This window comes from Electrophorus electricus, chromosome 24 (genome assembly GCF_013358815.1).
Source record: "Electrophorus electricus isolate fEleEle1 chromosome 24, fEleEle1.pri, whole genome shotgun sequence".
NCBI classification, from domain to species: domain Eukaryota; kingdom Metazoa; phylum Chordata; class Actinopteri; order Gymnotiformes; family Gymnotidae; genus Electrophorus; species Electrophorus electricus.
In genome coordinates, this window is record NC_049558.1 from 3,627,501 (window position 1) to 3,654,959 (window position 27,459).

The 27,459-nt window shown below is 49.4% G+C and overlaps 1 protein-coding gene across 5 annotated transcripts in view; it reads right to left on the minus strand.

The window, feature by feature from the left end:
• The window catches only part of agrn (agrin), a 154,630-nt gene that overhangs the window by 104,177 nt on the left and 22,994 nt on the right, over window positions 1-27,459 (minus strand). For 2 of the 5 annotated variants that reach the window (XM_035522437.1, XM_035522435.1), the window contains exon 3: window positions 3,789-3,809. The exons of 2 other annotated variants lie outside the window; for them this stretch is intronic. In XM_035522437.1, coding sequence (XP_035378330.1) covers window positions 3,789-3,809 — 21 coding nt within the window. Of the gene's footprint in view, window positions 1-3,788; window positions 3,810-13,450; window positions 13,820-27,459 lie in introns of those variants that run through there. One more of the 5 variants, XM_035522439.1, reaches the window with a different exon arrangement.

The following is a 27,459-nucleotide window of genomic DNA, read 5'->3' on the forward strand; positions in this document are numbered from 1 at the left end:
GAGCTGCAGCCAGAGGACACGGACGAACTCCTGTACATGACCCATGGACACTGTCCAGCTGAGCAAGCTACGGTAACTACAACAGCAGGCCCGTCAACCTGCATGAGCAGGGGGTCAGAGATACCAAACATGGAATAGAGAGAGGACGGTGAAAGAGGAGAAGGAGACAGGGGAGAGAGAGAGAGAGAGAGAGAGAGAGAGACTGCTTTGGGAGAGCATAAACAGTTATTTCATTAACTGACCAAATATGGGAAAGGCCCGTAGCCTGGCAGCATGACAGCAGACACACTGATGATGGCAGATGGGTCCCAGGCAGGAGTGCGGACATGCTACCAACAAGTCCTTTTGCCTTTTCAGATGGCAGTTGGAAGTTGTGTTTGATGTGAGTGGATTTAAGCAGTGCTGAATCGTCCCCTGTCACCAGGCTGCTGAGTGCCAGTGACAGCCTGTCTGTCAGCTCTAACGGGGGGGGACGGACTAGGTCAGCCAGGAAAGGTTTATTCACACTGACCAGCAGCTCAGACACATGCACACAAGCTGGGCCTAAGACAGGCTGTATGTATCTACCATATGTTCTGAATTCAGCATCACTCATAGAACACACACACACACACACACACACACACACAGTGTCTTGCAAATACAGATGCAGTCACACAGACTCACGTGCACATGCACACATGCGCATAAACATCACCCATCACTCCCATCTCTCGTGCCTTAGGCCTACGGTGACACACAGCAAACAGCCAATCAGAGCAGAGAGCTTGCAACCCTAGGCAACACCTCCCTGACGCCGAGGCCTATGGTAAGCTCCGTTCACCGCTCAGGACACAAACACCAGCACAGCACTGACTCAGCAGGAGTCTCTCACACACACACACACACACACACACACACACACACCCACACATGGTAAAGGGTCACACCTACAGGGGGATGGAGTGGCCAAACGCGCTCACGAGGGAGAGGGGAGGGGAAGATTGACATCGGCGAAGGCAGCAGACGTGGGGAAAAGTGGGTGGAGAGAGCACAGTAGGAACACATGAAGTACACACACCCAGTATGAGTGTACACAGTAGTCCATGTACACATGTATGCACAAGTAGTGTGTTGTTTAGGGGAAAGGAAGAGACAACTAACTACTAACCGGACTTGGCGGTTATGCTAATGGTTTTTTTTACTTTAGGATTCAGTGTGCTCACTGACTCAGTACAGGCAGGTTCAGATGTGTTGAAATATGTTAATTATTCATCAAATGTCGCAAATGATTCCAAAAAACCTCCAGACCAACCACTGAGTGGCACTCACACCATCACTGGTCGTTTCAAACACTGTGTCTCCGCAACAGAACTAAGTAATGGAGCCTTTTCAGACTCTTATGCGATTAGATTTCAGCAGTCCTGAGGCAGTCGGAGAGAGAGAGAGAGAGCGCGCAGAGAGAGAGCAGGAAGGCCTTTGAGGCCAGCTCCGCCCCAGCTCCGCCCCAGCTCCGCCCTCCTCCCTCTCTACACTTTCAGATCTGTTGGAGAACTGAGAACATTGTTCCTGACACCTAAAGTGAAGTGTAACTAGAAAGTACACAAAGTACATAAAGGTTAGAGCACAGGGGAAGGACATTCACCTCGAGTTACAGGACTGAACTGACTGCACTTGAACCGACTGCACTTCGGCAAATTAGACGCGTGCAGAATACGCATCCCTTTCACACAAGAGAGACTACAGCTGTCACAGAGCAAGGGCAAAGTAAAAGAAGCCAATTAAAAACGGAGAAAAAAGTCACTATAATTCAAGCAAGGCTGTGAACACAGTCCACAAGAAAGGAGCGGAGCGCGCGTCGTGGATCTGCATGTTGATTTGAAATTATTACACCCAAACGAGCAGGATAATTACTAAATCCCAGGTTCAGGGGGCCGACCACACATTTCCATTTGCTTTGGCTGCCAAGATGAATCAGAAGGCGGAAAAAAAAACAAACAAAAAACCCCACTGCACCAGCCACTGGGAGAGACAGCAGCTGAGCCGATAATGAATCTGGATATTAATGTTTAGCTACTGGCGGCTCCCGTGTCCCGCTGGACTCGCTGCGTGCCCTCACCCTGTGCCACCGTGCCCTGTGCTGCTGCGCGACTGTGCTCTCCTGGGCTCAGAGGTGGCGCTAAACCCATTAACACCGCTCTCGTCGCCAGAGTGCCGCAGAGAGGGTGGGGGTGGGAGCAGCTCGGGTGCGGCAGACGCCGTAGAAACGGTCTAAACAGGAAGAGGGAAGGAAAGATAGGTAATGCTGGCTCCCATTATATTAAGCAGATGGGCCAGGCAGTAACCAAGCGGGTCTTTTGTTGGCGTTTACGTGTGGCGTTACCAGGGTGACAGTAGATAATGGGCAGGGCCATTCCACTCCTCAGAGTGATGGTAAAAGGACTCATGGGTGTGTCCACACGCAGGAGCTCCACCCCCTGTGGCCCACACACCGCACGGGCTAGCCAGCTCCTCTCTGTGGAGGCGCGCGGGCCTCGCGTTAGCACGCTGCAACGATCTCCTCCCTCCTGATCTTTCTGCTCTGGCTTCTCCTCCAGCAAACAACCTTTCATTCAGTAATTTCTCCAATTTGTTTTCCACACCTGCGGCTGTGCGCAGCCTCCAGCTGGGATCGTCACACACACACACACACACACACACACACACACACACACACACACACACCACCCCCCCCCCCCCCAACGCCTGTAACTCCTGACGCTGGCAGACCCGGATGCGCGTGTTTGTGCGTTTGGCGTGAGGGGAACAGAGATGCCACAGTGGCACTGGAGCTAATGAGCAGTGCTGGGACTCAGCCATGGCGCAGGGCTCAGCCTTCTCCCTCGCACCCGCACTTGGGAACGAGGAGCTAGCAACCTCTGCCAGCAGGGCGCGGACGGAGACGAGCAGCGGGTGGGGATCAAATTCTCCGTCCTCACGTTTAGCTCAGCGCAGATCAAAAGGGAAATCGCCGTTTCACGGTTGGCACAGCTCATAACACCTCAGCCCAGCCGAACGTTCAGATTCCTAAATGCGCTGCAAAACCTTTTTAACTTTTGCGGTACAATGGGAGCTGACCACAGCGGAGCTGCCATTGTGCCTGACTGATTATCCAAGCTCTCCGAGTAAAGGAGGTCCTTCTCTTTTAACTCAACTCCTTTCTTTCTTCCCCTCCCTCGCGACGCTGTGACTTTCGGACGAAACACACACTCATTGATTCATTTCATTCAGTCCCCTGGGAGACTGGAAAAAGAGGTGTGAAAAGAAGGGAAAAAACTCTTTTCCCCGTTTACGAAAGCGGAGACTATTAGCACGGGGCGAGCGGAGAAGGGCCCTCCGTCTTTTTACCGCACTCCAGGGGTTCGGCCGCGGATTGTGTGCGTGGAGGGAGCATTGATCTTTCGCACACTCATTACGGCCATTTTCAATTAGGCGCCGGCACAGTTATTAAGGCACTTTAAAAGAGAGGCGCTGCTTGTTTCCTCACAGCCTCTCAGATTCTTCCTCCTGCCCAGGGGCCACGTCTCCCCTCCCTCCAGGAAAAGACACACAAAACAGGGCAGGGGATTTAAATGCAATCTTCAACTCGCTGAGAAATAGTGTGGCCTTGTGCTACACACCAGACCTAAACATGCTCAAAACGCACCTGCGTTTAGCGAGGCGGGCTAAGATGAAATTTGCCGAGGGGGTGGGGGGGGTCTGTCAGCAAAACACCGTGCAAAGCAGAGGTGGTGGCACACTGCAAGAAGGTTAGCAAAGGCTGTGCTTACCTGCAACGGTCATTCGATGCTCTTCAGAAGGCAAGAGAGAGAGAGGAGAGAGATAAGGACACATCGGTTAGTGCAGGTTAGGTCAAAGGAGTCTGAGCAGGTGAGGGAGATGGGTAAATGGAAACAGAGTGTACAGAAAAAGAAGGCAGAAAAAGTGCGGAGGTGCCAGTATAAAGCCAAGCTATTACAACTTCAGAAAATAATGGCAACATTTTAAAATGGCATAGAATAGATTTGAGTTTTTTCATGAGCATGGCTGCCAATAGAGAGGTCTTTGTTTCCACTAGGGAGCTCTGGTCAAGCGTGCGGTTCATAAAAGGGAAAAAAAAAAACCGAACCAAACAAATTTACCAACGGCGTGGTTTCTGATTTGACAGTCCAACACTGCCTCACCTGGCTTTCCGCACAAAAGCCTCTTTAAATACTCAGTGGACCGAGTACTGCCATTACATGAATGGCACACCTGGCTCTCACACACAGCTACACGCGCGTGCACACATTCATGTGGTCGTCATGCCAGCGTCCACTCTGCTGGAGACTGGGGAGGATGACTGGCATGAACGTCACAGCGGCGCGTATCTATAAAACATGAGTGGGTGGAGCAGGTGGAGTCACCTACACGTAATGAGACGGGGAGAGGAAACCAAACCCCGCACGGCCTGGTCAACTTAGCACCACCATGTATCTTTCACTACTGGTATTAGTTGCGTGTAACATATCACATCTTTCTTTCTTCCTCCCTCTCCCCATCCCTCCTTCCTCAACCCCCCCCCCCCCGCGCTCTCGCTCTTCAATTTTGCTCCACTTGGTTTCCTTCCTTCATCCATTATCCCAGACAACACCGTCTGCACAGGAAGAGATTCCGCATCAGCGGTTCACACCACAATTTAACATACTTGGGAAGTGTGTTTGTGCTAAACTAACGAGAGGAATATTTCTCCAGCCGGTGTTTGTAACCTTCCTGGCCTGCTCGTTGGCGCCGGGCTGCCAGAGGGCGAGCTTTAAGTGATAAATAAGAGGAGAGGTGCAGGATTCATCCGTGGAGATGCTGGAGACACACAGGATCACAATCCGAACCTCCACAGCTGTCCATCTGCCAGTCCTTGCGATCTCGGACCGTGGAGGGCAGGAGCATGCAGGAGAGGCTCCAGCTCACGCTCCGGCACGGCCCAGTGGCCTCCACGTGTCGGCACAGCTGTCCGAGTGCAGTCACGTCCCAGCTCTGAAATTCACCCCCACACCCTTGGCTCCGGAGAGCTGGACAGGCCGCCTTTCCAGGCACACGGGAGTGCCCCGGCTCGGATTGCAGGAAACGCGATAGGAGTATGCCTCGTCTCACGGGCGAGGCCGACGCAGACAACCGCGAGCATACTGACCTGCGTGAGACTCACGCTCCAACACGCACGATGCCGCAGCCATTTGCTTTGCCTTGACGAACAATAAAAATTCCAACATCCGTCAAAATTTGTCCCCCAAAGCCGATGCGTGACCAGGGGATTGAGCCCGCGGGATTGAGCCCGCGATTGTCATGGAGGTTTAAAAGTTGCTCAGGCCCTTGAGAAGAGGAGCACTCCAACCCTGCTGCTGCATTAACAAAAAGAACAAAAGCGCGTATTGACTCGGTGGGGGAGTGCTCTCCACAGCTCCGCCAGGCTTTCCGACTCCAACCAGCCCCCTGCTTGAGCCCTGAGCCCCGATACCGTCAGGGTCAGAGGCCCGGCCGCAGTGACGGTGGCCCAGGAGAAAACGATTTCCCTAACATTTTAAACTGCACCTTCCATTGAGAGTAGCACCGTCACCGTTTACCCACAATGCACTTCATGGAAAGCACGGAGTCACACTTGAGTTGGAGCGGTAGGACATGAGTGGCATTAAATGGGTTATGTTCATATCCGCATAACCAGCAAGCTTCTCTCCATGGCCGTTAAAATCCAAGTTTCTATCCTCAGCGGTTTAGGTCTTCCCTGCCTTGTCTTAGCCTCTGCAGTCTGGAGCAAGGTTCAAGGAGTCCAACGATGTTTTTGAAATTCCTTTTGAAAAGGCATATTTGGGGGAATTACTCCATCTTGTAAATGGCTGCCCAAACATCACACAGAGAAGCAGAACTGAGATATATATGAGCCATATACGAACTAGGCCAGACTATGCAATGACTCCAAAAAAAAAAAAGTCTCCCCCAATCATATGATTCTGACTACAAAAATCCTCCAAAATCATTTTTCAAGCTGAAATAGGTTATGTTCAATACATGTGCAAATACAGAATGGATGTCTAGAGTATCCAGTATGTCTAGCGAATACACCTAATTGTCCAGTGTGTTAGTAAACACAGTATTTGAGGACAATAAAAGTGGAGCGTTTACACCTGTCCACAGCCACACACATCCACACACACACACACACACACACACATCTTAAACACACATCTGGCTCCAGCTGTGTAGAAGATACTCCCCCCTTCAAACAGGCCATTCCAGGACACTTTCCTTCACTTGATTACCATTTGTCTTTTACGTTCATTCAGCCTTCACAAACTCGCCAAGACTGCAGCTCCACGGGGAGCAAGACGAGGTGGGAAAATCTCTCGCACGGCCGTTTTCAGCGGTCAGGAAACGGCGAGGCTGCGGCACAGAGCCGGACTGGTTTTCCTGTCCTCCCCGCTGCTCACAGGACAACGCCACGTCCATAATCGCAGCAGACAGGGAGAGGTAAAGGGATTCCCCTCACACGTACACTGGCAGCGGGGCAATTTCACGCTGCGTGGCTCCCTCGCTTGGCCTCATTTTAGGAGTGCCTTCGTTAATGCGGCACAAGGCACCACATTAAACGTTTCATCATCGGCATCTACAGCACTGGGGGAGAGTGTAAAAATGCACAGTGTTAGTCAACTGAAATGAATTATGAATCGAGATATGTGGTATACAGAGGATTTGATGCTATTTGGCTGTTAGTAACCAGTTTCTGAAGTTCTGTTTGTTTATTGTTCATTAATACATTGTGGTCAAAGACCAAGCGGACACAAAGACTACTTCACTTATATGTGTTAATTTGTTCACCCTGAGTTCAGGATGCAAAACCTTCCCAGAGCAAAATTTCCACTATAGACTTATTTTGCCTGGTCAAAGAGCCACGGCAACATAATTAGCGCTCTCATTTGGGAATGACCAGTGTGTTTCAATTAGAAACCCGTCACCTTCTGCTAGAAAGTCACACGACCCCAGAGACGTGCAGAGCTGAGATTTGCTGCGCTTTTTTTCTACACACAACCAATCACACTCGTTTCGCTCAATTCTACTGCAGATTTGGACCAAACCGAAAAGTCACAGCCACAGACAGAGCCTCGGAGCCAGGCCTGGCCTCGGGGCGTCAGAAGGGAGGGTTATCGACAGGTTTTTATGGGCTGGATTCCTCCAGCCGTCACGGGCCCCTCTCTGTCTGTTTGACTGATGGAGCTGTTCGCCACCCACAGCCCTGCGGCTGGGTGAAGCCGCCTGGGCCGCCGAGGCCATCAACGCAGGCAGAGGATCAGCCTTAAAACCCTGACGCGAGGGGGCTTGACTGACGGCTCCCGCGGTTCTCGAGTTCTTCAGACACCACGAGCCTCGCTGGAGACAGAGGGGACGTTTTGAGTGATAGAAGAGCAAACCCCCGGGGCCGCAAACAGGGTCAGTGGCAGGGGTCAGAGAGCAAAGGGAGGTCAGGAACACAGAGCTGCTCCTTAGGCTAGATGGAATTCGCCAATAACCACCTTACATGTCTCTCACTTAATTAATAATTATGTCATCTAGATTTCTAAGCACAATTCACGTAATGTCATAGCGAAGTGTAATTTCGGGCCTGCAATGACGGTGCATCCTTCACTTACTCCAGCCAACGTTTTATCACACACTGGTCATCTTTATTCTCTAAATTAACGAGGGGGCGTCTTCTTAAGAGGGAGGATCACCCACTCCTGCAAATGCACTCGTCTAACAGTGCTGTAACGTTCCCCATTACCAGAAACAGCTTCCACTCCTCCAATAAAACTGTGCATAAATCCCTCAGTGCTTACCGTCCACGCAGCCAGAAGAGGACGAGGACTCTCCCATGTCCCGAATAGGTGCAAATCAGCATATTTTAGCGTAAATCAGACACCTTCTCTCTCTCTCTCTCTCACACACACACACACACACACACACACACACACACACACACAGATCTACGCCCATGCATGCTCAGAGAAAGACAGGCTGGAGGACAGTGACATCACCACCCACTTCACAGCTCCAGGTATTTCTCACCTTACATGTACGGACATGAACGCTACACGTTCAACTCATTAGCGTTCATCTACCGGCGTATATTACGTTACTACCAAACAGGAAGCCTGCAAGTGGAGCGTGCGCCGGCAGCTGGTAACGCAGGCAGCGGCGTCGGCAGGAGGAGGAGTGAGGATGGTCACCGGAGGGCAGGAGAAGTGATTTCAAGATTAATGACTGCCACACCTAAGTATCAGCATTACATTAACACGCTCGCTAATGAAGGAATACGCCGTGAACATTTGCGCGGCCGATTCCCGGCGTTCCCCGTGCTCCCCGGTCATCACGTCACAGGCGATCAAGGGAAGCGTCTCGATCGGACTTTCGGCGCCACCTCAGAGTCAACACGCCTGCAGTGCTTTCCCTGCAATCAAAGCTTACGAATATTTAAGATTAATGAGCACACAGCTTCCTTAAACGGTTTACCTTCGCTAAAAGTTTAATGATGGGGAAGCGCAGCTGCTTTTTTTTCTGTTTATAAAGGTGATAAAAAACAAAGAGAACTGATAGCGTAATGCAAAACAAACTATTGGGCTTATTTCATCTTCCAGAGCTAAAAATGGCAAGTGAGGCGTAGAAGGCCCATCTCAGCCAGGTCTGCCTGATTAAAGCGCTTTGCGCTTCATCAGTGCTGATTACTGCTGCAGGCTCTTCCTGCATCTCGCTCATGTTCCTGCAGATAAAGTGCTTGTCGAAAGGTCATAATCAATCTTTATTATTTTGTCATGTCGACTAGATTGCTGGAAATTAATATGGGTTCCACCTTGTTTATTTTCCTCGGGGAACACGGTGTAAGGTGGCTTTTGAGGTTAATGAGGTGACGCCACCTTTACCCAGCATGCCGCTCAGCTTAATTGAGCAATCAGGAGTGCCGTGCCTCCAAACAAGATAACTGGCTCCTCTTCTCCGCTCTGGGAAACTTCCACTGCCGAGTGACATCATTACCTACCCAGCCAACAAATGCGCTATAGGAGACAAGGACACAGTGGAGCGGAGAAGCAAGTCCCAGGAGATGGACGGGCAGCGCGGACACTCGGGGCAGCGATCTGGCAGAGGTCAGCTCAGACATAATCACTTTAAGTGCTCTCATTGACAATCAGGGACAAGGAGATTAAATCAGAGCCCCATCTTCAGTCACGAGGGGGACGGCAGAATACTAATCAGGCTAAAGATGGTGCCTCCTTGCCCTTCTCTAGTACATATCATCTTTATGCTGTTTGTTTCCACAACACATCATTTATTCATCTTCCCCACATCATGTGTCATTCATGTATGTAGAGCTTGCCTTTTCTCTGTTATAATGGGTATTATGGGAGAATTATGGCTATGGTGGAATTTTTGTATTAATCTCATGGGAGCAGTGACTCAGCACACCTATCCCAAGATGCACTGCTTTTCGTATCCTTTTCCAGAAGAGGTCTGGCTTCTCTCCTCAGGAGGCCGAGAGATGGAGAGTCTTTGTCTCGTTCTGTTTACACGCTCGCTCCCTCTCCGTTCTCATTCTCACAGGCACCCTCATCGTTGCGGCTCGCGCGAAGAGCAGTCACATGACCCGCGTGTCCTTTGAGATGACGAATGCTCTCAGAAGCGCAGTGCGCCCAAAGTGGGCTGCAGGAATGACGTGTGTGCGGAATGGCGGGATACGACAGCCTGTCCGTGACAGTCTTAAGGCCATCAGTCCTGTCCCCCGACAGCCCAGGTGTACATATGGCTCTGTTCCGATGACACACACCTTGCTGCACTTTTCCAGGATTCTGGGTATGCACTCATTCCGCTCTGTTCCGGTGAAACACCGGAATATTAACAGTGCGCATCTTACAGCCGTCTTTCCCTCAGAGATGAACTGCACAGTACAGGAAACCCATTTGCTTCAGGGCCAGAACATCAGGTGTGAGTTTGGCCATTCTTTACACCGCAATGCACCGACTCATTTAAGTCACCATCGTGTAATTGTGTTGCCTTCGCTCTGATGTGCCACATACAAATATATTAGTTCAGGAAACTGAAATGTGTCCATTGTTTTCTGAGTAAACTAAGCCAACTGGGTTTTATAGCATTAAACTATAAAACAACTCCCAGTGCTGCTTATCCTCCGAAGAGCCTTGATGATAAAACAACACTGTAGGATTACACGGCTACTAAAGAGGCGGAAAACTGTACAAACAAATATTAACAGTGATGTTAAAGATGAGCCCATTTGGTGTAAATGAGTGAACAATCTTCCTGCACACTGATTATAATGGGCTTGAACGAGAAAAAGTAATTAACACGATCACTGACACAGGAAGTAGACTGATGACAGTCATGTGAGGTTTGCTTTATTATACTGGTGAATTGAGTGCCTACTAGAGCCACACTTAACACTTCATGTGAGTGTGTGTGTGTGTGTGTGTGTGTATCCATTCCAGAAGTGCGTGGTGCAGGTGCATTGCCAAAAGCTGTCGAGTGTGTGTGTGTGTGTGTGTGTGTGTGTGTATGGCTATATGCGTATGTGCACGTGTATGCGTGTGAGTGGGTGTGTGTGTACGTGTGTGTCCATGTCTTCGGAGCATGGAGCAGGTACACAAGCTGCTCCATGGGGGTGTGTGGGGCCCCGAGAGAGGCCTCGACTCAGCACTTTCTCACTCCCATGCAGCTGAGACAAAGGAGAAAGCCCCCAAGGCAGCTTGAATTTCATTAGGTCAAGGTTACTGCATCATCCATTAACTTCTGCAGGGGGAACAGTTCCCAAAACCTCTCTTGTTGTTTGTTTCCCAATACGCCGCGGAAGTTCTTCATCGACGGAGTGACAGTGGAATACATCCACCCTGGCCACCACGGTGTTCACCACACACGGCACACGCACACCGTTAGAGCTGCCATTCTTCTTCCAACACTTTCACCGAGAAGAGGGAAGCGGTACACACCACAGCGTCTGCGTCTGCATAGGGGGTAGAGAACGGCCTCTCCGGCAGGGCAGCGAGTGGCACTGGTCGATGGGAAGCACACAGAATGAATTAGCCACAAACGCGCTGGGACGAAGGGCCTAACTGGGGCCTTTCATGGAGAGGAGAACAGCAGAGCAGTCTCAGGCGCACTGGTGCACGTGGTCGTCACAGTACGCACCCAGCTCCACTCACACAAGCACACAAGGCCGAGGAATCACACCCAGATGGTTTACCCGCAATGGGCTTCAAAGGGGGTGGGCTGGTGCTATGTTGGAATAATAAAAGACTCATCACTCTTACAGAAGAAATACGAACTGAAACGAGTACGGCCATTATCGAACATGTTGCTGGAACAAAATCGAGACTGAAACGATTCGTGTCGACGAAAGACATGAAGCAGAAACACAGCAGAGAGCGCCTCCCTCTGCAGGCGCAGATCTGATCCCAGCTGGTATGGGGGCGCTCTAAAAGGCCTGAGCCCGTGCTAGAGAGTAGCACTAGCGGTAGGCTCCGGGCAAACGACGCCATGGACGGCTCCATGCGGGAGACGGGGTTCAGTCACAAAGCACTGTGTAAAACACACAGACCGTGTTCAGCCATCTGCTTTTCTGCGCCAAAGAAAAATTCCGATGGTTGGCTGCCATTCAAGGAAGAAACGCTGCGCATTCGGGATTCACCGTGCGCGAGGGACCTGCTTCACGCTTATATTCTGAATGCAAGTTGCTCAACTTTCCACCAGGCGATTAGTCCCGCAGCCGTAACGCAAGCGGGACCAAATCTGCTTCTCCCGCTGCCCAGCGCCTGAAGTATTGATCCAGAGAAGCAGAAGCTTCCCGTCTGCTCGGCCAGGACCCTGCTCTCAGTGGTTAGATGCGGTGTCGGCTTGGTTTTCCGTCCGAAAGCAACACAATCCAGTGTTCCGTCACAAACACACATATCTTTTTAAAGCACAGCTAATTTAATTTATGCTGATGTTCAACTGCTGAGAGAGAGAGAGAGAGAGAGAGAGAGAGAGAGAGAGAGAGCAAAAGGGGGAGGGGGCAGAGTTTTCTTACTGGGCATGCCTAGTACGCTTCACAACTTTGGGCCTTTCTGTGGCTCGTGTTTGTCAGACTCACCCTGGGCAAACAATGTCCACCTCTGTCTCCATAGGGACCGGGGCTTCTGGGAAAGCTTGATGTCTCCTACTTAGAGATGCACACCGCGAGTCAAAGAGTCCCCACGGAGCCGAGAGGAGCCCCAAGCAACGCGCCAGAGACGAGCCAAACAGCAGCCAGCGTGGCATTTCCCCACAGGACCCGGCGCAGAGGCAACGGACACCACTCCCAAACACACAACCACCGAGAAGGCTGAGAATCAAATGTTAGCTTTCCCTCTTTTTTGCGTGGATTTAAAAGTCCATCAAATATGCAGTTGCGAAATACTGAATTTGTCTAATTCCGGGGTCAAGCAGATGCTATTTATAGCAGGAAGGCTCTGACACAAAGCAGAGTGAACCCAGAGAGACCCGACTTCACAATGGCAATGGGATTCAGGGGAAAAGGTGGCAGACATCTGGTTTGTCCATTTTGAGAGAGAGAGTTGGGTTACAGAGCAAGAGAGACACAGAGGAGCAAAACAAGTATCATACAACTCACGCAGGGGGAGGGGCGTGAACAGACAAAGAGGTTAAAAGAAGAAAAGGCACAAAATCAAGCCTTTTACTCTTACTACCGAGGACTCAACGAGGGGCATGTACATGGAGTTAAAAAGTGAAAGTGTCAAATCTCGCGTAACGGGCCTTTCCAATGGCAGGACCTTTAAAGATGTTGCTATAAGCTACAGATTCTTTCCCCACTCTCGGTAAGTGAGTGTTCAGCTCCCCAGAGAGGAATGTGAAGCAGGTTCACACAGGAGCGCACGGGACATGTTCACACAGGTCCCTGCACTGCGAGGGGCCGTACCGCACAAACCCAGCGCTTTTTCTCAGAGTGTGCTTTGAGGAATTACCGATCACCTTGTGGTAAGGGGTCAGAAAAAAGGGGGAAAAGAAAAGAGGGAGAGGGAGAGAGAGAGAGAAAGAGAGAGAGAGGAAGAGAGAAAGAGAGAGGGGGGGGGTGGCCAATGGCTGGGAATGGCAAGTGTGAAGGGTGGGACTCTTGAGCCATGTAGTCTAGCCACATCATGAGAACTTCCAAGATACATAGTGCTTTTTCGAGCTCCAGCTGGCAACTGCAGTGAGTGAGTGAGTGTGTGTGTTTGTGTGTGTTTGTGTGTGTGTGTGTGTGTGGGCGCGCGACTGGACGAGTTTTAGCATGAAGGCATTACAGGTCTTAAAGAGACGTGTGGTTCAGCTACAGTCACACGAGGAGCAGGCGGCGCTACTCCACCACTACAGCGGGAACAGCAAACACATAAAACAAACAACAGCCCACGTATTCAGATCGCGCCTGCCTCACCTGCTGAGTGGTTTTCCACCGCCGTTCAAATCACACGGACACACTCTCTTGCAGGCGCGTCACCTTCGGGAGCCGGCGGAACAAACCGCAGCGTGTGTCAAACTGACACTCGCCACACCAGCGCATCAGGCTCGTGAGAAAAGGGCAACGTCTGTGCGTCTGTGGCAACGTCAGAAAAGTGTTCCGGTCTCCTTCAGTCTGCACAAGGCAAAGACGGGGACCACCACAGAGAGGGACTGTGCAGCTCCGTTTCCCATGCTGGTGGTGCAGTGGCCTATGGGTAGAAACGGGATAGCTGGAATTCCTCCCTCAGACGCCATGTCCCTAATCTCATTATCTGGCAGGGTATGAAATTTGCATTCCTGCAAAACCACCACAACAACCCCATTGCGCTCTCGCTCTCCCTCTCTCTCTCTCCCTCTCTCTCTCTCTCTCTCTCCCTCCCACTCTCTCTCTCCCTCTCTCAGCCTCTCTCTCTCTCTCTCTCTCACCCTCTCTCACACTCCCTCCCTCTCTCTCTCTCTCTCTTTCTTCCTCTCCCTCCCTCTCTCTCTCTCTCTCTCTCTCTCTCTCTTCCTCCCTCTCTCTCGCTCTCTCTGTCTCCCTCCCTCCCTCTCTCTCGCTCTCTCTGTCTCCCTCCCTCCCTCTCTCTCATTCTCTCTCTCCCTCCCTCTCTCTCTCTCTCTCTCTCCCTCCCTCTCTCTCGCGCTCCCCCTCTCTCTCTCTCCCTCCCTCTCTCTCTCTGTCTCCCTCCCTCTCATTCTCTCTCTCTCTCTCTCTCTCCCTCCCTCTCTCTCTCCCTCCCTCTCTCTCGCTCTCTCTCGTTCTCTCTCTCTCTCTCTCTCTCTCTCCCCCCCCCTCTCTCCAACAGGTCTGTATTCCACAACCGTTCTAGATGCAAAGGCTCAGAAACTCCAACTGAAGCTCCTTTTGGAAGTTGCAACTGCTCTTCCCACATTTGTCTCTCCACGGGTTTTCATTAGTCAAGCACAATAAGTCAAGTAAGCTAAGCTCTCATTTTAAGTACTTAAGGAGTGATTAGGAACAGAGGGGTCAGCCCGGCCCAAGTTTAGCTGGATCTGTAACAGCCCTGGGGGAGCAGAAGTCCATTATAAAAGCAAGTGTTCTGAAACTGGGAGATAGTGGGCCAGTTCCAACAGTTCCCTAAATAAAACGTACCCAAACAACACAAGCTGCAGGTGAGACGCATTTCTGAGTTCATGTGAACCAGCCCAAAATTCAGCATTCATCCCACTGAATCAAAATTCATTAAATGATCCATTTAATGCATCTCTGATAAGATGGAGCTAAATCATGGAGCTAAACCTGGCACCATTAGCCAAAAAAAACCCCAAAAAACTTTAGCATCTTATAGTATGGCCGCAGAGCAAGGTCACAGATGTGACCTGCTGATAAATGCTGTTAAGTGTGAGTGCCACTTCACCTGGGAAATAGGTCAGAGCCATCGAGGGTTAGGGTTAGCCAGGGCTCTGAGACAATGCTATCAGGCTGTCTTTGACAACCACAGACACATAAACAGGAAAATAGGGAAGTGTGTCACCTCCAGGCATTCAGCACAAGAGTTCCCAGAAATGGCCTGGCCAAACCACAGTGCCAATCTGGGGAAAGCGGGTCGTTGGGTCGCTTCTCAACGGCACCCTGGTCGAACGGCCTGGGACCCACGACTGACCCCTCTGCTAGGCACAGGGCCTGGTCCTCTCAGCCCGGACCCGGAGCACAGTTCAGACACTCCTCATGACCAGTGTGCACCGCAGACACCCAGGTGCTACTGCCAGGCTCCCTTCTCCCTTCTAATTGGTCTGGAAAGAGCAATTGTTAAAAGTAAACAGTTAAAAACGTATCCAGAGCTGGTAGCACTCAGCACTGACACTAAAGCCCTCAGATTTAATGCAGTGGCCAGTTAGCACCGAGACTGTGGAAGAAATGGAAAAAGTGCAGCGCGCGAACTAGCTTCCCTCTAAAGGGCTTACAAAGGTGAATATTCATGGCAGGTTGATGTTTCTCTCCGGGCTAACAGACTGGAGAATGACGGCTCGTCCGTAGGGGACTCCATCACAGTCCATTATGAGAGGCTACGGCGGCGGAGCGCGGTCCACACCGAGCCGGGGTCAGGCCCTCTCGCTGGCCGCTTGGAGGGGCCGCGAGGAAGGAAGGAAAAGGCCCCGCCAAGATGAAAGAGCCCCTGCGTCACGTCTGCTTTTCGCGGGGTAAAAAAAAAACGTTTTTGTTTTGACTGTCTGCCTTTGAATACAGATGACAAAAGGAATTCCCGAAAGAGGACGGCCCCGTCACAGCTCGAGGCGCGGCGCCTGTCGGAAGTCTCTCCACACAGTGCCTGTTTGTTCTTGTGGTTCGAGCCGCGGCGCACTACTGGAGCTCCAGTGAGGCAGCGGGGCCAAGTGTCCTGCGCCTTCCCGGCAAAAACGGGAACAACAAAGATGGAAGAGAAAGAGAAAGCACTCAGCTGCTCCGTTGTTGTTGTGCGGCTGAATGGATCCTGTCTGCGCTCCATGTTGCCCAATTCATCTGAATCAGAACACCCTAACCATCTCAGGCCCCCAGCCCAGACAAACACACTGCCCTCCCTAAATGTTTCACAGTCGGCCTACCGTATACCTGCTAAGAGTGCACATACAAGCATTTTCGCACATAGACAAAAAAAAAAAAAAAAAACCCACACATACACACTATACATCTCTCATAATGTAAATACATACATACCTTTGAGGGTATAATGAATACACACACACATACGCGCACGTGCCAGGGGCCGATAAACAATATCATCAAATACTGAGATCATTTATATCAGTGACGATATTAAGCAAGTTATCGCACTGTTCCTTTCTGTCATACACCATTACCACATCACATCTTTTCAGTGACATCGTCTTTATTTACCATTCCCTTGGTACAAACAACCTGCTTTTGGTACAAACAACATGCTTTGAAGTTAATAGTGGTACAGAAAATAAAAATACAAACTCCACATAAGTCCTCTGTCCAGTGCCCGCTGAATGTGTCATAAGTACAAAAAAAACTCAGCATGAACAGTGAAAGTTAAATGGCTGGTAACCCTAATTATAGCAGTCTTTGACTGAACCAGCCTTGTTGATAAAAAAAATATATATACTGAACTACACTGGGGAATGGTGCATGAATCAAGGCCATTATTTATAGCGTTGTTTTTTGCCAGAATAACATTCAGTATCTTTAAATTGTGCTTGGCTCTCCCACCAAGACGCAGCACTTCACTCACACTGCGACTGCCAGTGAAGGGTCACGTGAGTAAAATGATGAAAGGCTGTTCTGCTCAAGTGGTACTTCTCAACTCAATCCGCAATATGATAATATCCTTTATTGCTATAATTCAGGAGACAATAATCGCTTAAAGCACGTTATCGCAACGTACATTATCGCCAAAGCATCACACACACACGCACAAGCTTTAAATGATGCCAGGATGTAGGAAGGGAGTTCACAGGGAATGGAAAGGAAACAATGGCTATCAATACACTGAGGATTACTGAGCATGCACCGTGCTTTAGGGAATTCAGTACATAGGGCCACGGAAGGAAGCGTTGTTTATGTTTTATATGCGTTTCTGTGCGGGCTATTCCCAGCTCTGAGCCTCAGTCACAAACGTGAGGAGCCATAGAAGGAAGTGCGAGGGAGAATGTGAGAGAGGGGGCATTTACAGAAGCTGTGTGGGAAGAATGGGAGTGCGGAGAGAGACCACAGGCACTGGGAGAAGGATGCTCATTACATGCTGGTGAGGGCAGTGCGCCAGGCCAGAGAGGGAGCATGAAAGAGAAGGAGAGAAAACCAGAAAGTGCGTTAGGAGCCTGAAAACCATCCAACAGCCTCTTACAGTTTATCCCAGCGGTCAGAGTTCAATGAAAGACCTGCTTCTTTCTATGGACTGACAACTCTAATGCAATCCTGCAAAACTGCTAGGACATTATTCAGCTAAAGGCAATTTGCAAAGGACTGTGGGAGAGCTATAAAATAAGATGTATGACATTTTCAGACATAGTGTGACGTGCAGGCACAAGACATGCCGGACTATTACATTTATCAGAGTGCATCTGCAAACTCCGCATGTTAATGAACGCGACGCTGCGTTTCAACCTCTCAAGCACAATCGTATTATGGAGAGGATGTTGTCTGGCTGAACCAAGCGGCAGGAACTGAAGCAGCCATTTTGTCTCTGTTCGGTAACGCGGCGTAAGGAAGTCTGCCAAGTCTCTTCCTCCCCTCGGCTGACTTCCTTCAGCTCTCCGACACTCACTGGAAGACCAGGAACATGTCTAATTTCACCAGCCTGGTCCTCCACTGGCAGTGATCTGGAGGCCAGCACAGTCACCTTTTAACATCATCCATATTTAACAGGGGAACGCCCCTGAATAGAGCCTACCCTACCTGGAATACCAGTGAGAGAGAGAAATCCTTGCCACAGTGTGTGTGAGTGACTACAACACTACAACTCAGGGAAAAGTCCAAACTGCAGCTTGGGGCAAAGATGGAGCTAATGCCTTTAAACAAATCCTCAAAAGCCTGGAATCCAGAAGGATAAGGATCACATACCTTCAAAAGAAAGATAAAAGCAATAAGAAACTGTAAACTCGAATACACGAAGCACACAACCCAGGCGGCTTAGCCGAAGAAAAGCCGAACCGAGTCGGGGAACGGCTCGAACTGTAGAGGCCGAGGGAACCAGCACGTCAGGCCTGGATTTGGACTGCAAAGCATCAAAGCTGACCCCGCGCTAAAGCAGCGGCTGACCCCAGGCGCTGCACTTTGGGGAGTTGGTAATGAGCTCAGGTGCTTGGGCCCCTGCTGCAGGAAGTGGCGATGCACCCCAGAGTGCAGGCTGTGGGCTACCTGTGCCCCCCTTTCCCTCTCGGGGGTAGATCGGCCGTGAGGTCGGCGCTCTTTGCCCTGGCTTGATGGCGACCAGACTATAAAGACATGCATGTTTTGAAAAGGAGAGAGGTGTTCCACTATGGAGCAGCCGGAGCAGCGATCGGAAGATAATCCGCACCGGGTCATGACTCCAGACAAAACACGACTCCGCACCGGGTCAGACAAAACACGACTCTCTCTCTCCCGCGGTCACCTCGATACGGATCGTGCCTGGCCCGAACGCAAGGCCTCCGGGACGATGTCAAGACTCGCCTCGGCATAAGCCCCATGCTCTCCTGAGTTGTCGCCATGGCGAGAGCAACACCCAGGACCAGGACCCATGCGATTAACCTCAAAAATGCTCCAGTGCGTGCACACGGTGCAAAAAAAAAAAAGAAAAAAAAAAGTAAAGCACAAAGCTAGTTCCAGTCTGTAAATCCAAAAGTTGTCTGTAAATCCAGTCAAGTTGTGGTGCGAAACGATGGTGTCATCTGTCACCCTTATCTTAACTCAGTGATCTGGAGGCCGACTCTATTGCCTCACCACAGGCCCACGTAGTGGCCCGGCTGGTTACCCACCTGTTCTCCCCTTCGGCAGACAAACTGTCTGGGAACTTGGACGTGGCTCGGATATTCTCCCGCTGCCTGGTTGCTGGCTAATCTCCACATTTAAAAGTTGCAGAACCTGACATAATCTCAAAGCAACAACGATTGGCAGTTAAAAAAAATGTTTTAAAAAAAACCCTCAAGAAAGAAAAACAACAAAAAAATCGTTCTTAGAAGCGATATTTCACCTGCTAGAGAAAAGGGCGCTCGATTGAAAGGCAAGGGAGCCCACACGTGGCCAGGAGGGCGGGACGGCCGAGCCCAATTACGGCCCGCGTAGAAAACGTGGAGTGAGCTCTGTGACTGGGTTAATGCATTGAACATAATCAGCAATCTTCATTAAGAAGAAAGCACTCTACTTTATTGAGATTCTGCGGGTGGGGGTGGGTTTGTAGGCACAGGGATGTGGGCGCACACACACAGAGGGAATTTATTGATTGCACTCAGTGCAATAAGCATGCAGGGTTCTTCATTTTTCCAACCCCCCGTCACCCCTCCCTCTCCCTCTCTCTCTTTCTTCCTCTCTCTCTCTCTTCCTCTCTCTCTCTCTTCCTCTCTCTCTCTCTCTCTCTTCCTCTCTCTCTCTCTCTCTTTCTTCCTCTCTCTCTCTCTCTCTCTTCCTCTCTCTCTCTTCCTCTCTCTCTCTCTCTCTCTCTTCCTCTCTCTCTCTCTCTCTCTCTCTCTCTCTCTCTCTCTCTCTCTCTCTTCCTCTCTCTCTCTCTCTTCATTTCAATAAAATGTCAATGAAAGGCAGAATGGGCAGTGTGCTCCAGGCTTGACTTCCAGAATTGCTACGCTCTTAATGGAATCGGCCGGCGGAGGGGAGGAGAAAACCTTCCGTGAATGTTCGCTCCGCCTGCTGAGCTCTGCTCCTGGCCCATGTGCCACAGCCGCTTCCGATTCCCAGCCCCAAGGCTGGCCGAGATGAACAACCGGGCTCGCGGCGTCCGTGCGTTGCCGAGCACAGAGGCACTCAGACATACAACGGAGCAGCGCATTAGTACAACGGCCGAGAGTGAGAGCAATGTGGGTGTATGAGTCATGATTAATTACTGGTGAGCAACCACTAATTAACAGACTGAATGATTCACTTGTTCCTAATTATTGTATAGTTGCATATAAACGGAAGACCATTATACAAAAATGTACTTTTTAACCATCGAAAGAGCAAAATTAATAAAGCTTTGTAGTCTGTGGAATAAAAAGAACTGAGAAGGTGCACTGGACTGCAAACGGTCACGTGTGTCCTTCATGCCTGAAGATGATGGTTTATGTTCTTGTAGTTGCCCGCAGGACCCCAGCTGCAGCTGCACTCTCCACCATGGAAATAAACAAAAAATTACAAATAAAGAAGGAACATGAAAAAATGCGAGACAGGAGGCAGGAGACAGGAGGCAGGACTCCAGCTGCTCTCCACCAGGACGTCACAATGGTATGAGCGGCTCTGTTCCCAGCTGTTCCTCCTCACAGCCTCGCCCCAGATCTACAACCCCCCCTCCAATTCTACTGCCTCATCTCTCTCACACACACACACACACACACACACACACACACACACACAAGTGGAGGGTCACCTTGAGGCATGCTCACTCACTTTCTGGTGCCTTGCTGAAGGTTTAACTGCTTAAAGGGTGTTTAGTGGGGAGATTGAAGTGTTACACAGAATTACAAGAGAAAATCTGGTACCTTCTCAGAGAAAGACAAGTGTAAATATTTACACACAGACAAAGCCTGTAAGTTTCTATTGGTTACGGTCCATTCTGATCTAGATGAAGTGTGAAATACATCATTTGAAAATTTGGGTGGAGTACAACAGGCCACAGAATAATGTGCAGATGTACGAACCAGAAGCCATTTCTTCAATTTTTTATGCAGATAATTTACCAGGCTGCGACTCGAGAGGGAAAAAAAAAAAGAAGATGATAAATGCTTGTGTGCTTCAGATTGTAAATGTAGGATGCGGTAAATCAGGACAGGGCTGTGCTCCTAAGGGCTGAGCTAATGAACATACCAAACAGAAAAGCCCCCCTGCTCTGTCAGAGGGAAAGTCACTTTGAATGGAGGTGACATTTGCAGCATATGACGCCACATTTTTTCCCTTTTTGTACAACAATCCCACAGTTTTACTGTGCGGTTTTACAGAGACACCCAGGCTCAAGAACACTTCCTTACATGCACAGCGAACGTGTTCATTACATCGTTTCAAATCTGCACGCTGATTTGCTTACGCTCTTTGTCTACTCTCTTTTTTGCAGAAGGGGGTCCTGTTTAATTTCAGCCCAACCTTTGCCCGGGTTCGGCTTTAGACTGCAGTGTGAACAGTCAGGGTTGCCTTTCCATCACCTCCAGCCTGGAGCAGCAGCGACAGTGAGGTGCAGACCATCCGTCAACCTACTGTAGGTTCAGTGGAGTAGCCAGGCTGGAGTAGGCGGTCATTTTCATAAATCACATCTTCGGAGGCAGGCCCTGTCGATATCCAAACCAGCTCCTCCCAAGCTCTGCCTGAGACGCCGTTTTTTTTCCTTCGGGCGTCCCCCTCCTCCATTGACCATCAGCTTTAGTTCACAAGCCCCCCCCCATTTAGCCACCACGGTCCCATGCAGTCACGAAACGCAAGCGACTGTGTGCTTGTCCACGTCAGGCCGGAAAGTTGGACTAGTCACAATAAGCACAAGGCACTTTTCAGTAGCTGCGCATCATTAGCCGTAATATGAAAATGTCACACATGCTAGTGGAAGTTAATCCCTGGGTGTTTTTTCACTCTCTTAAAAAGAGAACATGGTATCGCCAGTCAAACAATTTTTCTAGATATTCTTTTAGATACCGTGTGACGTCCCCAAAATCACATTAAGGATCTCGATGAAACTTTAAAAGTCAATTCTGTAAGAGCACACAGTTATACACATTCACCAGCCACTTCACTAGAAAAACACCATTTGTCTAGGATAAGGTGCTGCTTTATAAGGTACATCTGTCTTATAAGTACATTTATAATTATACAATTACAGATTGCTTCATGTCTGTTGGTAACTTTGGCAAAACAATCAGGGACACTTTACTAGCTTCACCTGGTGATCTCATGACTGGAAAATAATCCCACAGGACTTCAGATATAATACAAAGATATAATCCAGGCTAACGTTTAAAAAAAAAAAAACACACACACACAGTGTTGGCATGCTGGACTAATGCAATGTGTACCACCTATGAACAACTTCAATGTGCAGCCAAGTCAAAACTTTTGCTGATGTCGCCCAGACTTTGTGCAAAATATATTTTCTACACTGATGCTAATTAAACCTGGAAGGTAAAAGGAATTTTTCCAATACTACATTTCTTCTCAACCTAATTGAGAATTGGTAGGCAGTGTGATCAATACACATTATAAATCACAGACATTACCATAACTTCCCAATCAGAGACAGCCTCTTTATTAGAAATTGTGAGGGTCATGTCTGAAAATCTGCAGTGGCATTGCAGATTTGCTGTGAGGGTCAATAATGCTGTTCTTACCACCGCAAGCTTGGCGCCAGCGAGTGAGGCTTCTGGGTAATGCTGGTATTGCACTTTTCAGTAAAACCGCCTCCCTTACAGGACAGGGTGCGGTGTGACAGCAGAGGACAACCAGGAATCAGTAGAACCAGGCAACTTCAAAATCAATAGCTTTGACCCATGACCTGTAGAACAGCCAGGGTGGAATGTGTGGTGAAATCTGACCATAAGGGCACTGACATGCATCAACAGACATGGTCAGTAGAATGACTTCTGATTTTCCACTTGAAGGAAAAAAATTTTCAAATCGGTGGGGATGAAGAAAAGATTTAAAAAAAAAACCTGAGTTGTTTTTTGACAGAACACAGTGGCTGAAGAAACACTAATACAGCACATCCAAAAGTGTCTTTGTGCTTTGCCCATGAAACAATGACAGATGGTTTTGTCACACGGACATGGGCTCATGAAGGAAACCAAGGAATCCTCACAGTAAGAGCCTATGAGTGCTCACAATCCTTCCGCTGTGGTCATTTCCAAGTGAGGGAGTGTGTGTGTGTGTGAGAAGTACAGAGAGTACGCACCCTGCTGCTTCATTAGTCAAAACAAAGGCAGTCATGCTACATTCATGTCTGGAAACACACCTGCTCCATCTGAAGGTCAGGAACACTCATTCTGCCAGACAAGTGGAGAGGAAATGAGAAGAAACAGAGGAATTTCTCTCACACACACACACACACACACACACACACACACACACACACTTCTCCATTGCCCCTGTCTCCTGCTTGTACAGCAGGCAGTAAGGGTTGTGGCCCTAAGGGCCCGGAGCGTCAGGCTCTCATCATGCTGGAGCCTCAGCTTCATTCAGCAGCTACAGTTTTAAACCACCTTTGACTTTGATATATGAGCCGGGGTTATGTTCTAATCCCAGTCCGCCTCTGCAGTACCAGAACATGTCTTCTTTAGGTAGATTCCACTCAGTCATCATACGAAGGACGAAGATGGTTGCTGCAACCCAAAAGCTCATGTTCGCCATCCACAAACGGGCAAATGTTGAAGCAGACGGCACACATACTCTTCTGTGTGAGCACTCGCTCCCACACACACACACACACACACACACCACACCCATGCTCTTCCACCCACACAGTACAGCCTCTGTTTAACCCAGCCATTGGAGCGCTGAGCTACTGGTCACGTGACCAGTGAAAATGGGTCAGCTCGGGACAGCTCTACTCCAGAGATCTCAGCTTTCAATTATTCAGAGTCCCAGCAATATTGGCACAGTGGTGTGCGCGACTCCAAGGCGCAGCGTCAGACAAGTGTCAGACACACTTTACAGCTGAACCCAAACACAGAGGTACGCAGCCGTGCTACGCCTCCCCACGCCTCCCCACGCACATTTCTTACGTCTTCTTGTTTTGTCCCTTTCAAGGTCTAGATGACCAAGGACAACAAATGCAGACCACGCCTGCATAACTAAACACTGTAGCAGTAGTTCACAGAAAATGACAAGTTCACGGGAGAAGGGGGTAAAGCAAACAAACACTTTATACTGTTGTGAGATAATATCAGGAGCTTTCATCATCTCCATCCGAGTCTTAACGGTTTTATTTCGGCCTTCGCATGGCTGCTGCAGCCTTCGTGCCACTGACGATGATAACGGCTGTGGAAGGAGGTGCCGGTTAGAAAAAAAAACAAACAGAGAGCAGGCAAAAGAATGGCCGACACAAAGCAGGCAGCCCCGAAGACCCGTTGGGTGGCAGCGGACGGAGCACGACCTTCTGAACCCTAAAGCAGAGCGGGTGCAGGTCTCAGCCGCACGGCCTACCGTGCCAGCGGCTCTGCCAGACACCGCGCCACAGGTCACGACCTTGGCCTAAGCAGTTTCCTTCGGAGACCGCAGGTGGGGCGGCTCATCCATGAATCACGCTTGGCCGCCACACAGAAACTCGGCCTGGGTTTTAGTTTAGAGAGATTTACTGTGGTTTGACCAGAACGGCGACCCCCACCAAAGCCCTAGATCCTAGCAAACCCACACGGGGACCTGGGGAGAAAAATGGGCAAACGGGGACATCTTAACAGCACTTTCCTTTCCGGTTACACGTGACACCATAAAGAAGGTGTCTGTCCAAATCTTTTGGGCTAATAATGACGGCTAGGGGCTCAGGGACCGGAGGAACAGTCTGGACTGCTGAGAGGCCGATGCTTAACTGCTTAGCTACTGTTACTGGGAGCAGCGGGTGCCAAAATACCAAACCACCCCACAGTTCACCTCCTGAGTAACGAGCAGGCCGAGATCAAATACTCAGCCCCACAGACTCTGCAACAAGACCCCTATTGTTATGCTTGAGTTTAAAATCACAGTATAATCCATCCTGGATGGCAGGAAAAAATTCCTCACATTCTGTTTCACGCGTCATTCCGGTCAAGTGCAACCACACTCTGCAGTAAGCTGTCAACACATTTAATCACAAAAATTCCACACAAACAAAACAATAAGGTTTAGATATTATAAGTGTAAATCCTCTCATTTATATTAATCAGGGCATTTTTTGTAAATCCTCTCATAATTAAATCAGGGCATTTATACTATAGCAAAAAATAAATATATTTCTATATATATTACAAGCCAGAGGGTGGGAACAGACAGAGCGGACCCCAGGCAGGCAGCAGAATGAGAGAGGAGCCCACTGTTCATCTGGAGCCGGCGCAGAGTCAGTCTGACACAGGTATCCCACAATGAGTGCTTGCACTGTATGAGCCAGTGCAGCAAATAAACAAATAAATAAATACAAATAAAAACCGAGCAAGACTTGGACACCTGTTACTTCTGATCCAGCCCACTGAGTCTAAAAATGAACGACGCCTTCTAAATGTTTTGGAAAGAATTCTTTGCACCCTGGCGATTAAGATTAGGCCTTCAGCAGGCATGATAATTGGATTATGGGTGGGATTTTTTGTGTGTGTGTGTGTGTTTTTTTAAGTTCCTGGCATTGTGAAGGCTGAAATCAGAGAAGAGGTGCATGTAATAATATTCTTTTTTTCTAGATAGATTCTATCTGGTTCCCATCCTTGAGTTGAAGTTTTAATACCACATTGACACAGTGCATGTTTCTGTGTGTGTGTGTGTGTGTGTGTGTGTGTGTGTGTGTGTTGGAGACTAAGAAGTTCTTCCCACACTCTCTGAAAAGTAGAAACATCCTCCATAACAAGATAGCGCTCTCGCGCTCTCTCTCTCTCTCTCTCTCACACACACACACACACACGGACACACACACACACACACACACACACACACAAGCTTCCAGTAGAGCCATTCACAGTGCTCCTGCCTCCATAGCCTGGCCAGTATTTCCTTCACAAGTCCTTTCACACAGGCCAAGCTGGTCAGCCCACACAGACAGGCAATTCGCCATTGTCCAGCACTGCGGTGTGTGTGTGTGTGTGTGTGTGTGTGTGTGTGTGTGTGAGCATCCTTCCACTGCTGTCTAATTAAGTTCAGGAAGATGAAGTCGTCCCCCGTCTCCCAGCCAGAGTGGGAGGAGCTCAGGCCCGCCCTACAATCTCCCAACACCAATCAAGCAAGCAGTCATATGAACGAAAGCAGAGGGGAGGAGGGGCAGTAGTCAATGAGCCGAAGAGAACGAGAATCCTTTGGCCTTCGGCGGCCGTCTCCGCTTACCTGCCTCACTGCTTCTCTCCAACGACAACACCCTGAATCCTAAAACAAGCCCAGACCACCTCGGTGCCTGGAAGAAAAAAGTTCTCCCACAGTCTCAGGCCGGACAAACCCTAGTTTAAATGGAATCCTTTAACAGCCACTAATTACCAGCCTGTTAAGGAGGATGTTTGCTTCAGCAGAGGTTACCCGTAGCCTGGTGGGACGTATTTGTTATGGAGGTGCTGATGCAAGGCAGGTCCACGCATTAAGTGTCACTGCTGGAGAGGCTGTCAGAGAGCCTGTGGCTCGGCAGACAGCTGACGAGGAACGCGGCCATCGCGGCTGCTGACATCTGCAGCCGCTCACGGTACCGTGCCACAAACAGCTCAAGCAGGGGGAAACAGCGATGGCAGAGCCGAGGGCTCATTTATTTCCATTATTTAATTTTATGAGGTCTACAACATCACCGGCCATGTGAAGAAAAGGCACTGAAGAAAATAGATCATACAAAATACAGGGAACAACTTATTAACTACAACATATAAGGGTAAATCCCATGCTGGAGTCATGTGATACACTAGGGGTCTAGAGTGCAGCATACTGCAGGCTAAGACTGCATGTCACTGGATACTTCCCCAATCATCCTCCATCCCAACCTTGTCAATCAATCCCATCACACAGCCAAACATTCAGAAATATGGACAACTGTGATTGCTAAAATCGCTCCCAATATCAGACACATTAGCATAATGTAGAAATGTCTTATGGTAATGAAGCCTTACGATGATAATAAAGCGTCTGCGTGAGCATCTGAGGGAAACTTTCTGTTTCCATAACTACACAGCATGGAAAACATTCCCCAATCACATGGATAGAAAGCTCTGGCAATGGTGAAGTCATGCTGGATTGATTTATTCCAAAGGAAACGCAGAATTACCTTGTACATCTTTTATTTTCTTTCAGGGTGTGGCTTTCAGGGTCTCATACTGTTAAAACCCATGGGCAGTAACTCTGAGAGTAACCACTGGCAGTGTGAGTTCCCTCAGCAGTCTAGCGATACGATTAAGTCTGATTAAGATCACAGCAGTGGTAATAAATGTGACAGGATAAAAGGGGTAAAAGTGACCGGAGCCCACATGGGGAGTCTATTCATTCTCTCCTGTATGACTACAAAAGAAGAGAGGAAAACATCCATGACGTCACGCATCCTGTCATTTCTTATCTACCCCAGGGGCCACGAGTGTTTTTAAAAACAGGGCTGTATCCAGTTCCAGAGAGCAGGAAACCCAGGAAGATACAGAACTTCCTCAAGAACTGAACCC